We start from the raw sequence: 13301 nt of genomic DNA on the forward strand, positions 1-13301 counted from the left end.
GCCAGAACAGAACTGAACTGAAGGGTTCAGCCAGCCTGCTTATATAGAGCTCCACTAGAATGCAACAGTAACCATTTTCTGTAACTAGCCAATCACTGAACATCACTTTCAATCCTTTATTTGCATATGTGGACCTGAGTGAAAACTATCTACAGTATCCCCCTGCTGGCCCAGGGTGAGAACTTCAATACATAACACCAATTTCTAGGATGACCTACAAATTTTAAAAGCATTATTTATACACAGCCTTGTGTGAACTGTGAAACTTGTCTACAACTTGAAATACCTTACATTTGCTGTGTTGGCAAACAGAGGAGCCATGTTGGGCAGCTCTCCTGGGTTTGCAGATATTTGAAGGACTTACCAAACCTAGTCTTGCCCCTAATTCACCTTCCCCACTGCTCCCTTGGTTCTTGTATGACCACTGAGGAAGTGACACAAATGGCGAACCCTTGCTGGCCAGGGGATTGGGATATATCCAGTCAGCCTTTCTCTTGTGAGGCTGTACTGATGAAGTGGATTCTGTCCCAGTGTTAATTCCCAGTCCATATTAGCTGCTGCTAACGGAGTACTTGAGTGATCAAAGGGAGAGGTTGGACTAAGTTGTGTGGCAGTGAGCAATGATGTGTGGCCCCATTGGGGGCAGACCAGATCTCTTGCCCTGCGTCTATAAACATCAGGAACTGGTGGTTTGCATAGGGATAGCATGGTGCTTGAGTGTCTTGGCTACATAATAGAAGAGGAGGCGGTTCTTCCATTTGACTGGAAAAATGAAGTGCCCCCATGAGAAGCTATGTTTCCACAAAAGGAAACTTCTGGATTTTGCTCTGAGTTCATTAATGGAGACACTATTCAATTCAGGGTTTGTTTTGTTTTAAATCTGCTAATCCTTTTAAACCTGTCAATTCAACTGTTTAAATCAAGTTCATTTCCACTTGTGACGATTTAACAGGTTACACCGGTCAAATCATCATCGCGGCCGAAAAGGCATCACTCACCTTCTGGCACCATTGAAACGGTCAACCTCGATGCAATTCCCCTGGCAATTGCCCGCCTGGACAACAGTGCAGCAAAGCACAAACTCTCTGTTAAGCCAAAGAATCAGAGGGTTTCCAAAAAGCACAGAAGGTTATCACAGGTATTTAAATTTATCTGCTTTCTATATAGTCACAGATACAGACATAACTTAGATGAACATTCTAGTCATTGATTGTGAGACAGACAGATCTACTAAGAGCTGTGTGTAACATTTGAATCTTACCTGCTCACTCTTTGTTCAGTATTTATGTTCTTGCTTAACCATCAGACAACATGTAATCGGCTTAGGGCGTTCATTGCCACCAGACACTATGATGAGCACTGACTGAATCATGGAAATAAGTCCATAAACATTAGTAGCCTACTAATTATCTTAATAGCCTGTATGCCCACATACCTGTATGTACCGTATTTTTCGCTCTATAGGACGCACATTTTCCCCTTCAAAAATGAAGGGGAAATGTGTGTGCGTCCTATGGAGCGAAGATGCCATAGCCCCGCGACCCTCTCCCGGCTGGAGAGGTGACGCGCGGCTATGGCAGGAGTCTCTCCGCTGCGCCTTTCCGCTGCTCCCTGACCTGCTCTTTGGGGCTGGTGGTGGGCTTCCCCCCACCAGCCCCAAAGAGCAGGTCGAAAGGAACCTTCCAAGGTAGCCGCCTGAACGCACCTTAAACGGCACCTTTTTTTAGAGCGGGAAAACAAGAGGGGGAAAATTCTCCCACTCTCTGCGCAGCGCCTCCTGCCGCTTCGCTGAAGGGGCGCTGGGCAGAGAGCGGAAGAATTTCCCCCCCTTGTTTTCCCCCTCTAAAACAAGGTGTGTCCTATTGTCCGGTGCGTCCTATGGTGCGAAAAATACGGTATGTGCGCCAGTGGATATCTAAAAGCAGCGAGGGGTGGAGTGTTAATTTTAGCAAACCATCTTTACATGGTAACCTGTTTCTTACAGGTGACCAGGTGAACAGCTATTTATACACCGGCATTAACTGATTATGTTCCTTAAAAAAGAACTGGACACATTTTCTTTGCTTTTTAAAAGGTGGATAATTATAAAGGACAATTCCACCAGCTATTAGCTATAAAGTTAGAATCATGTCACCTTGTTCAGAGGCAGCATGTGCTTAACTACTAAATGCTGGAGGCAAACCACTGAGATAATCCCCATATTTTGCTTGTGAGTTTTCCAGGAGCATCTGCCTGCCTAATGTTTTTGTGTATTCTAGCAAGGCAGCTTTTTTATTCTCATGCTTCTATTTAAGAGAAGTACGTTGTTCGTTCCAGTCTTTAGACACAAGATCTTGCCATCAGCTGTAATGTGAAAATTTCTCAGATGAGTGGAAACTGAATGGTAGAATACTTGTGATCCTGAATCACAAATACATATTTTCAAGAATCAGTATCTTTAAACAAGTCCCTCTGGCAAATCAACCCCCACAATCGTGTTTGAGGAGTGGTTGTAGGGGCAACCCCCCCTCCCATAAATACTCTTTGTGGGGATTTTGGGATGGTCTTGGGAATTCTCTTGCATGGTGGACAACCATTGAAATGTAAATTGAGCCAGAATCAGAAGAGTCCCAAGAACAGTCATTTCGTTAAACAAAAATAACATAACAATTGGTTGTGTTGATTGCCCTGCCCTCCGGCTTTTAAGCACAGCAAGCGATCATACCTTCTTGCCATGCACTTCGGCCTTTGCCATGCACATGCTGCCCACATGTGCTATGTCTACTTATTTGTGCCTTTTTCACAAAGGTTTACTGCACTGAGACATATAAAAAATGCAAGATTCAAATCAGTTGGGAATGGCTGCAAGATCAGTCATTCTTCAAATACTGTGACCATAAATTGACTGCTGCATTGTTTTTACTACTCTGTTTGCCAAGTATTTGTTTTATTTACTTAGAAAATAATGGTATGTAAAGAAAATAAGAGGCTTGAAAGCAAAGGAAATCGTTGAGAATGTAGGGTAAGCTCTGAAGGACAAAATTTCCTGTTTTCCAGCATATGTTTTGTTAATGACTATGCCTTCGTTGGCTGTAATGATGAAAGGCGGAGCTTTATTCTTACAGCATGCACTTTTCCTTCAACATTTATTGAAAATGGTGTTAATGTGTTTTGTTTTTGTTTTGTTTTTGGTGACTTTAGAGTCAGTTCCTCCATTGGTGTAGGGCAGGCGTGTCCAACTCTCCAGAGGCTGCGATCTACTCCCAGTATAAAAAAACTGAGCTTTTTTTGGAAAGGAGGACCTACAGTTGTGAGCTTTTTTGGGAGTGGGGAGATCAAGAGTTCTTGAGCTTTTGGGGGGGTCGACCTAGAACATCCAATGGATGACCTAGAACACCTTCATGATTGACCTGTTGAACATGCCTGGTGTAGGGAATTAAAATGGGAGAGTTGCACCAGGGTGAAGGGATTTCGTAGATCCATGTCCTGAGGCTCATATGATCTTGCCTTTCTGTTCCAGAATGTCATTTCTAGTGAACAGCAAAGTATTTTGATGATCCACTGACTGCGTTTTCATGTAGTGCTTAGCCATAAACTATGGGTAAGACATTTGTCCACAAGTTGTGTGCTAGTGAATGCAGCTTAAGTTCTTCCACTTTTCTCTTCCCTTCTTCCAGTGGGGGGAAATGACCATGAAACATCTGGCTTGGCATTATTTGTTTCTCTCCAACAAGCTATGATTGGGAAGCTAAGAACAAAGCTTGGCTTCAGATTGTATGTTTGGGAGAAAAGAACCACAAGCACTGGTTGAAAAATAATGCTAAACCAGATGCTTCATGGTTTGTGTTCTTGCTGGAGGAGAGGAAGAGCAAAGTGAACTGTGTGTGCAGACTGGTTAACTTAGCCATAATTTATGGCTCAGTGTTGTGACCAAACGTATGTGTATGCATTTATTTACAGCAAAAAGAACTAAAATGTAAGGCGGTTCATTATGAACTCCAGGGTTATTGGCTTAAAACACTAATTAATTATTACCCTGTTGCTCCACACAGCATAGGATGCATAAATAAAAATTGTTAAGTTAAACTGTTTCTGTTTCCTGACACTAGGAGATGCAAAGTGTGGCAGTGGCAGAGGTTGAACAAGAAATCCTAGAACCACAATTGTATGAAGAGAAGCTCTCCAAACATGATGGCTACCATGTTGCAGACAAGCCTATCCAGCATAGGGAAAGCCAAGAACAGAAAGAGGGCAAAAGAAAGCTAGAACATTGCTGGAGAAACTTGGAGACTGAGAAGAAAGTAGAAATGGCTGAAGCAGAGTCAAAAAGCCACACGGAACACAAAAGACTTCAAGAATGCCAAAGGGAAAAAGAAGGGAAGAAACAGAAGCTTCAGGAGGAAGAGCAGCTTTTGAAGATGGAAGAGAGAAAGGATCGAGAGGGGAAGAAAAGTCTTGAAAAACGGAGGCATCAAGAATTTCAGATGCAGAGGCACAAAGGACTAGAGGAGCAGAGACGGAATGAAGAGGGCCTTCAGGAACCAGAGGAACAGATGCATCAGGAAAAAGGAAAGCAGCATGAACTAAAGGAACAAAAGCAAAGGCAACTGGAAGAGCAAAGGCATCAGGAACTGGAGGCACAAAGGCAACTGGAAGAGCAAAGGCACCAGGAACTGGAGGCGCAAAAGCAACTGGAAGAGCAAAGGCATCAGGAACAAGAGGCACAAAGGCAATTGGAAAAGCAAAGGCATCAGGAACTGGAGGCACAAAGGCATCTGAAAGAGCAAAGACAACTGGAAGAGCAAAGGCATCAGGAACTGGAGGCGCAAAGGCAACTGGAAGAGCAAAGGCATCAGGAACTGAAGGCGCAAAGGGAACTGGAAGAGCAAAGGCAACAGGAACTGAAGGCGCAAAGGCAACTGGAAGAGCAAAGGCATCAGGAACTGGAGACGCAAAGGCATCTGAAAGAGCAAAGGCATCAGGAACTGGAGGCGCAAAGGCAACTGGAAGAGCAAAGGGAACTGGAAGAGCAAAGGCAACAGGAACTGAAGGCGCAAAGGCAACTGGAAGAGCAAAGGCATCAGGAACTGAAGGCGCAAAGGGAACTGGAAGAGCAAAGGCATCAGGAACTGAAGGCACAAAGGCAACTGGAAGAGCAAAGGCATCAGGAACTGAAGGCACAAAGGCAACTGGAAGAGCAAAGGCACCAGGAACTGGAGGCGCAAAGGCAACTGGAAGAGCAAAGGCACCAGGAACTGGAGGCACAAAGGCAACTGGAAGAGCAAAGGCACCAGGAACTGGAGGCACAAAGGCAACTGGAAGAGCATAGACATCGAGAACTAGAAGCACAAAGGCAACTGGAAGAGCAAAGACACCGAGAACTGGAGGTGCAAAGGCAACTGGAAGAGCAAAAGTGGCAAGAACTGGTGACTGAAAGGCAAAGGAAAGAGGAAGAACAAAGACATCGAGAACTGGAAGAGCAAAAATGGCAGGAACTGAAGGATCAAGAAGAAGGAGAAGAAAAGAAACACAGAGAATTAGAGGCAAAGCAACAACATAAAAAGCTCTTTCAGCAAGGGTGGAAAGACAGGCAAGAACAGGGGACGCAAAAATGGCAGGAAGAAAAACAAGGGCATCAGAATTTAGGACAGGGAGCGCAAGGACTGGAAGAGCAAATGAATGAGGCTGAAAAGCAGGATGAACTGAAACAGGAAGTACTTCAAGTGCAAAAAAGGCAAACAAACCTGAAACAAAAAGATCTAGAGAAAAAAAGGAATCTAGAAGATGAAGAAAGGTTGGAAGGGAAGGGAAGTGCCATTAAGCTGGAAAAGCAAAAGAGACCAGAAGAACTACCACAGAATCTAAAGGAGAAACTGAATAAGGACAAACAAGATCAGCAAAAACTGGATAAACCAATTAGACCAGCAGCAGAACACAAAAGATGTGAACCACAGCCATGGCCTGAGAAGAGGATGCAACAGGAAGAGTTGATAGAGAGGGAAGGAGGGCAAAAGCTGAAAGAACAGAAATCCCCTAGTTTAGAAGGACAAAGACCACTGGAAAAGCCAAAAGAACAAGACAAATCCTTCCCATTGCAACAGGACAAAAATATTCATTTGGGAGAGCAACATTTGGAAAGCCCCGAGAAAGATCTTCCACTTAGAGAAGCTAGCCAGCAAACGATAAAGCAGCCAGACAATGAGCAGAAGGAAGAAGAAACTCTAAGGCACCACCAGAAAAGGGACATTGAAGCTCAAGAGCAGGAAAGAATCTTAGGCGAGGAGCTCCGATGGCAGGAAGTTGACGCAAGGCAAACTATGCCCAGGGGATTTACCTTCCAAGTATCCTCTGGAGAAAAGCAAATTATATTTCCGAAAGTAAATCTGAGCCCAGTTACGCCTGTCAAAGAGGCACCAACTCCTTCAGCTGCAAAAGAATTGACGACTCCTAAATCCAGCAAAGGTTCTCACGGTCCCCCGACTTCTTTGTGTGTCCCCCACACAGCAATTTTGGTCACCGGAGCGCAGCTCTGTGGAACTGCGGTCAACCTCAATCAGATAAAAGATACGGCTTGCAAATCTCTCCTTGGCTTAACAGAAGAGAGAAAAACGATGGACGCACGGAAAACGTCACCAGATGCGAAGCGTAGGAATAGTAAAATGAAATATGCCCAAGAGCCATTGGGCAACCAAACCATCCCAGCTGAGTGGGCTTCCATTAGGTCAAAAATATTAAAAAGTGCAGAAAATGGCCAGCGCAATGAGAGAGACAAAGGAAGCCTCAGTAGGCATAGTGATGATTGGACACCTAAAGGACAAAATGCTTCCCACGGTAATTTGCGCAAGACCTTATCTGCAAGTGCAAAGTTTTCTATAACTCCTGCCTGGCAGAAGTTTTCGGCTAATGCAAGCGCCGAGAGTAAAGTTGGCCTTGAAGCAGAAACCCCAGCCAAGCCGTTGGGTTCACCCACGGTCCATTCAACCCAAGAGACAGTTCATACCGAGGCACCGTCAGCTGCAGGGAATAATCTTGGAACACCCACAGGAAATACTGAAATACATCGCGAAGTGGCAGGCAACACCGAGGGTTGTAAATTTGCCAAAGATCTCCCCTCTTTCCTTGTTCCAGGCGTCTCGCATTCTCTACGTCAGGAAGTAGCCCAGTCAGAAAGTGCAGCAGCTGCTATGGAAACACAGCAGAAGGTTGGTACAAGGAAACTGGACGGCACTTCCCCAAATGGAGAAGAAAATGTGTCCCCATTCGGGGTGAAATTAAGGAGGACCAACTACTCCTTGCGCTTTCACTATGATCAGCAAGCTGAGCAGAAGAAGAAGAAAAGGTACAGCGCAGGAGACAGTTTTGATGGGGTGCCCACCCCGCTGGTTACGCCTGACAATGAGAAAGATGCAAATAATATGTTTTTAAAAGAGAACAAATCCCCAAGCCAAGAGAGAAAGGATGTCATGGTTAATTCTGTGAAGAACTCCTCAGCTAATATTAATCAGAATTATACGACAGCCGCAGCGGTATCTCTCCCAGCTAGCAGTCACGTGTCTGCACCTGGTCAAGAGAAACCCATCTGCAAGTCACCACTCCTGCAAAAACCTGCATTGGCTCCAAAGCCCACCAGCCAAACTCCGCCATCATCCCCTCTCTCAAAAATGCGCAGGTCTCACTTAACCGAATCCACGGGGCAAAGGGTGGCTAAAACAGAGCCTGACACCACCTGGAGAAAAACTGAATCTAAAGGGAGCTCTCTGCTTTCACAAGCCCACGAGGCAAGCAAGGGGGAAGAGGAGGAGTCTAGGGAGAAGAGGTCCTTTTTCCCATCTATCACTATGCCATGGAGAGAGAGAACAGAGAAGAAGCCAGAGCCGTTGAAAAAAGGTAGGCGAGGAAATGCAGCCCCTGAATACAGCTCTGTGATGAGCAAGGGAGATCAATATCCGAAATGTCAGCCTTAAACAGTATTGTATAATTTCCTCGGTGGTGGTTTTTATAGGTTCATTACTGGATTCCATCAAAGTTTTATTATGCGCACACCAGGGGTGATTTCACACGTCTCTTTAAGGACTGACGCATAAAGTGATTATTTTCATTGCATAAAATTAGATTACACAGAGCAGGGAAAGTTTTTTGTATCATGTCATGTTGCAGCAAACACAGTGCTTGACAATAGAAGCAACTAATTAATCTGAGTAATCTAGAGATGTTCATGCGTGTGTAAATGCATCCCAGTAAACTCATATCCCAATAAGGACTCCTCCACATTTTCCTACATCTATATCTTTGGCAAGTCATGCTATTGCAGTAAATCCCTGCATCCAAATGTAGTGTCCCCATACAGAGCTCCTGTGCATGCAAGCCTTCCCCATTCACTTCAACGGGAGGGGTAGATCTGTGCATTAATCCTTTGGCTTGTGTTCCATTGAAATGAATGGCAGTGGTGGAGTTCTGTCTGAGTCCAGAGATTGCTTCATGGGGATGTAGCCCTTTGGGGCAGCCGTCTTGTGCGGGACTTCTAAACTTCATCTTCTGCAGCATGGCCATTTGCAAGCTTGAAAGTTTGCCCAAATATCCCAAAATAACATGTCAAATAGCTCCAAAATTGAACCCCCACACTTTCTAGAAATAGACGGAGGTGTTAGTGCTCAATAGATGGTTACAGATAAAACAAGTTTTGACATTTCTAGGACAGCTTGCACCGAGATCTAAGGATGCAAAGATCTTGTTAACAAAATTGTTGGAAAAGTTGGCGCTGCTGAAGTCTCATCCAAATGTTTTCTAGAAGTGTGGAGCTAAGCTCACAATGAAGGAGAAAGGGATAAAAGGCCCAGTTGGAGCCTAACTTGATTTGGCTTACAGCAAATGTTGAAGGTGAGAGAGGAGAGGATAGCTATGCTGTGAGATCATCTTTTTACACTTTTTTAAAAAGATAATAGATCATAGAATTGTGGGATCATAAAATTGTAGAGTTTGAAGGGACCATGAGGGTCATCTGGTCCACCCCCGTGCAGTGCAGGAATCTTTTGCCCAATGTGGGGCTTGAACCCAGGACCCTGAGATTTAAGTGTCTCACGCTTTACTGACTGAGCTATATCAGCTGCTTAGTGGTGGATACACTGATGGGGTCTGAGCTGGCACAGTGACTTGCTAGGAAAGGGATTTTGGGGTCATGGCAAATAGCTCAGTGAAAATATTGACCCTGTGTTCTGCAGGGCGAAAGGTGAATTCCGCGCTAGGGATCATTAGGAAGTTATTGACTCCCCTAAAAAGAAATGTTACAGCAGTGGGAATTTGAACCTTGGTCTCCACAGTGTTGGTCCAACCCTCTGACCGCTGCACCACACTAAGCCATACTTAGTGAATACTGGGTGAGATATTCCTCTTGAATATCTTGTATGCATCTCTGTCTCTGTCATACAAATTGAAACCCTTGTGCGCTGTGTTCTTCTAGAAAGGCCAGTTCTTCAGAGCAGACATTCCATAGATGGCTCCAAGCTGATTGAGAAAGTTGAAACCGCACAGCCGCTCTGGATCACGTTGGCTCTGCAAAAGCAGAAGGGCTTTCGAGAGCAGCAGGCGACCAGAGAGGAAAGGAGACAAGCCAGGGAGGCAAAGCAAGCCGAGAAACTTGCTAAAGAAAATGTAAGTACATAAATCTGCAGGTGATTTTTTTCCTTTCTTTAAAGAGCAGCAGCAGATCCAGCAAATCCAAAAGAATGATCCCTGGTGGTATGAAGTATTTTGATTTTTTTTCTCCCTAGCTGCCTTCAGATTTTAGAAATTATTTAAGCTTTGGCTAGTAAAGACAGTGGGGAAATACGTAGTTTTGTCGTGGTCATGACCATTCTTCATTCGTAGTAGAACTGGACTGTTGAGAGACCAGAAGAATCTTGGAGTCCTCATTTCTAAGCCTGTTTTGTGGTTTTGAGAGAGAAATGCAACCTTTTTCGTATTGCCTGATAGTCATTGAGGGGATGGTGAAAGCATAAGAGCAGTATGTCCACACATAGAGAAAAGATATCCATTTTCTGTTGGTAAGCAACCATTTGTGACTTCAACGCTAAATGGAAGCCGGCAAAAATTTGCAAGCCTTCCTTCCCCCCATTTTTTCCACCTTTCCTTATGTACATGCACCCTCTCCCACGGACAGCATGTGGATTTGTGTATTGGCACCTTCTCTCAAGCAGAACTTGGCTGCCCCCCCCCCAATTTTGCTGGCCACCTGTCCCCAAAGAAGCCAAGGGTTCATGCCGAAGTCTGCTGTTCACACCTCACTGCAGGCCTCCTCAACAACAGCACACAGCTCCTTCTGTCCATAAGTGAAATTATCTCAAGAGAACCTTTTGTGTTATCACATCCTGGAAACCTCGAACTTTTCCCGCTGCAGTTCTCCTCCTCTCATCCCTCCCTCCCTCCCTCCCTCCCTCCATGTGACACAGCCCGCTATATAACATGAAACTGCCTTGCAAAAGTATGTATTTTAGGAGAAATTCACACTAGAAGGCTGATGAATTTTCATGAGGTTTTTTAAAAAATATTTAAAAACACACAAACTAATGTGGAAACATGGAGAACAAAACTTACCATTGGACAAATGAGAAAATTGGAAGAAATTACATTGTTACATTATTGGTTCATTTGCTTGTCAGTCTGGGGCAGGGGTTAGCAACCTTTTTCAGCCAGGGGCAGGTCCACTGTCCATCAGACCTTGTGGGGGGCCGGACTATATTTTGAAAAAAGATAATGAATGAATTCCTATGCCCCACAAATAACCCAGAGATGCATTTTAAATAAAAGGACACATTCTACTCATGTAAAAACACGCTGATTCCCAGACCATCCACAGGCCAGATTGAGGTGATTGGGCCGCATCCGGCCCCTGGGCCTTAGGTTGTGTACCCCTAGTCTGGGGCTTATTCCTAGGTGAGTGCTAATTCATCTGGGGCTGCAATTCTATGATTACCACTGGTAATCTATGAGAGCTAGTGTGGTATAGTGGTTAAGAGCGGTAGACTCATAATCTGGGGAACTGGGTTCGCTTCCCCGCTCCTCCACATGCAGCTGCTGGGTGACCTTGGGCTAGTCACACTTCTCTGAAGTCTCTCAGCCCCACTCACCTCACAGAGTGTTTGTTGTGGGGGAGGAAGGGAAAGGAGAATGTTAGCCGCTTTGAGACTCCTTCGGGTAGTGATAAAGCGGGATATCAAATCCAAACTACCAAAGCTGCAGTCTTATAACCCACTTATGTGGTAGTCTGAACTCAGTGGGGCTACAAGTGTATAAGATTGCACTGTAAATATATTATTACTATGTTATAATGAAATATTAAAAATGTACAGTAGTACCTCAGGTTAAGTACTTAATTTGTTCTGGAGGTCCGTTCTTAACCTGAAACTGTTCTTAACCTGAGGCACCACTTTAGCTAATGGGGCCTCCTGCTGCTGCCGCGTCGCCGGAGCACGATTTCTGTTCTCATCCTGAAGCAAAGTTCTTAACCTGAGGTACTATTTCTGGGTTAGTGGAGTCTGTAACCTGAAGCATATGTAACCTGAAGCATATGTAACCCAAGGTACCACTGTAATGTGGTTTTTGTTGTTGTTCTTTGCGCTAGGCCAGTATCAGCAATCAGGCAGATACTAAAAGTAGCAGCAGCAGCAGCAGCAGCAGCAGAACTAGTACATTGCCTCGACCCTCAGCCCAGGAAGAGAAGAAAGCTGAGACTCCTTTGTCAAGGTTTGAACGCAGAGAACAGCTTAAAAAATCCAACACTCTTCCTACATCTGTGACAGGTATGCTGTTGTTTTTTGTCACAGTTATTGACGTTATTGACAACCTTGGTGTTTTTGTGGTCTCTGAATGGCTCCCCTGTTGACTCATGCTATGTCCTCCACTCCCCCGTACTATATTTGAAGAGAAAATTTTATTTTTCTGGCTTGTTTTTCAGCATGTTGTCATGGGCTTTTGAGGCTCGGTGCTTCAGAAAACAAACACTTCCAAATGGAGCAAGTTCCATAACTTTGCTGACCTGACCTGAGCACTGAGGGTGCTTGTAGCTAACTAGCTCACACAAAAAAATATCATTTATTCATTACTAGCATGCCTAGGTTACTCATACGTTGCACATTACCAACAGCCTGGAAGAACTCCTGTTCTGATTCACACACCTTTTCTCATCTTGTCACCTGGAGGCAAATCTTACCATACTCAGCTAACCTCCAATTACTAATATGCCTTAGTGGGAGTTGTGGCCTCGGTGTTTGACTAGATGGAGGTTGGGTGAATATTGTGCTTAGTTTTCTTGTCATTTCTACTCAACGCCCGTGGAGCTGAATACCCATTTATCGACAAACTGGATGAATTCAGATTTTACAGCTTGGTTTGAATAGGCTGCTTACTGCTCGTGGCTTGGAAAAAAAAGAAAGGGAAATTCTGCCTTTCTCCTTTTGGAATTAGCAAATTCCTCTTGAAAATATGGCCTTTGATAGGTACGTGCCGGGATATAATGCTGGCAGATGGCTGAGAAAGCTGTTATACTAATGAATAATGCGCTAGTATAATAAATACGTTGTTCCCTCTAGCGCACTGAAACCATTAAGTTCCTAGATTATACTGCCTAATTACTGCTTCTTTTGTGTGACTCTTAAACTGTGCCTTTAAAACCTGCAGGCTGATTAGCTGATAGAAACAAGAGGGGCAATGAATTTTATTTCATGGTAGGGTAACACACAAGGGTGGCAAGGGGGAGTAAAATTTTATGTACACCGTATTATTTACTATTGCAATCCTTGTTCACATGATAGAGCCATAGCTTTGGAAACCATTTCTTTTTGTGGAGGAGATAAAAGAAGCACTTTTCCTCTGCCCTTCCCTCATCTATTCTAGGGTTGAGCTCTGGCTGATACCATGGCTGTTGGTTTTGATATCAACAACTTATAATGCTTAGAACTTTTCTCAGGATAGTAATGTTGTGGGAAACCAATTAGCTCCTGTTTCAAGATGAGTGGCAAAAGTTGGGAAGGAGGGATTCTGTGTTCTTTCCAAAAGGGAGATAGATCTGGGAAGGTTGCAGTTTTTTCCAGGGAACTCTAAATCAAGGAGAGACTGGACTACTCCACAAGCTGAATGTATGGCATTCTCACACACACCCTCATTCCACATCGACTCCTTGTACTTGAGATAGGAGCAATCCAGACATGGAAACCTGACTTCTCATGCAGATTGCTCCTTGTACAGTGGTACCTCGCAAGACGAAATTAATTCGTTCCGCGAGTTTTTTCTTCTTACGAGTTTTTTGTCTTGCGAAGCACGGTTTCCCA

General features: G+C 44.4%; 1 protein-coding gene across 2 annotated transcripts in view; it reads left to right on the forward strand.

Annotated features, from left to right (window-relative positions):
- The window catches only part of CRACD (capping protein inhibiting regulator of actin dynamics), a 106379-nt gene that overhangs the window by 89110 nt on the left and 3968 nt on the right, over positions 1 to 13301 (forward strand). For both annotated transcript variants that reach the window (XM_053402371.1, XM_053402370.1), the window contains 4 exons: positions 953 to 1138; positions 4089 to 7866; positions 9437 to 9627; positions 11597 to 11774. In XM_053402371.1, coding sequence (XP_053258346.1) covers positions 953 to 1138; positions 4089 to 7866; positions 9437 to 9627; positions 11597 to 11774 — 4333 coding nt within the window. The remainder of the gene's footprint in view (positions 1 to 952; positions 1139 to 4088; positions 7867 to 9436; positions 9628 to 11596; positions 11775 to 13301) is intronic.

The sequence above is a fragment of the Podarcis raffonei genome, chromosome 9 (assembly GCF_027172205.1).
Source record: "Podarcis raffonei isolate rPodRaf1 chromosome 9, rPodRaf1.pri, whole genome shotgun sequence".
Classification (NCBI taxonomy): Eukaryota; Metazoa; Chordata; class Lepidosauria; order Squamata; family Lacertidae; genus Podarcis; species Podarcis raffonei.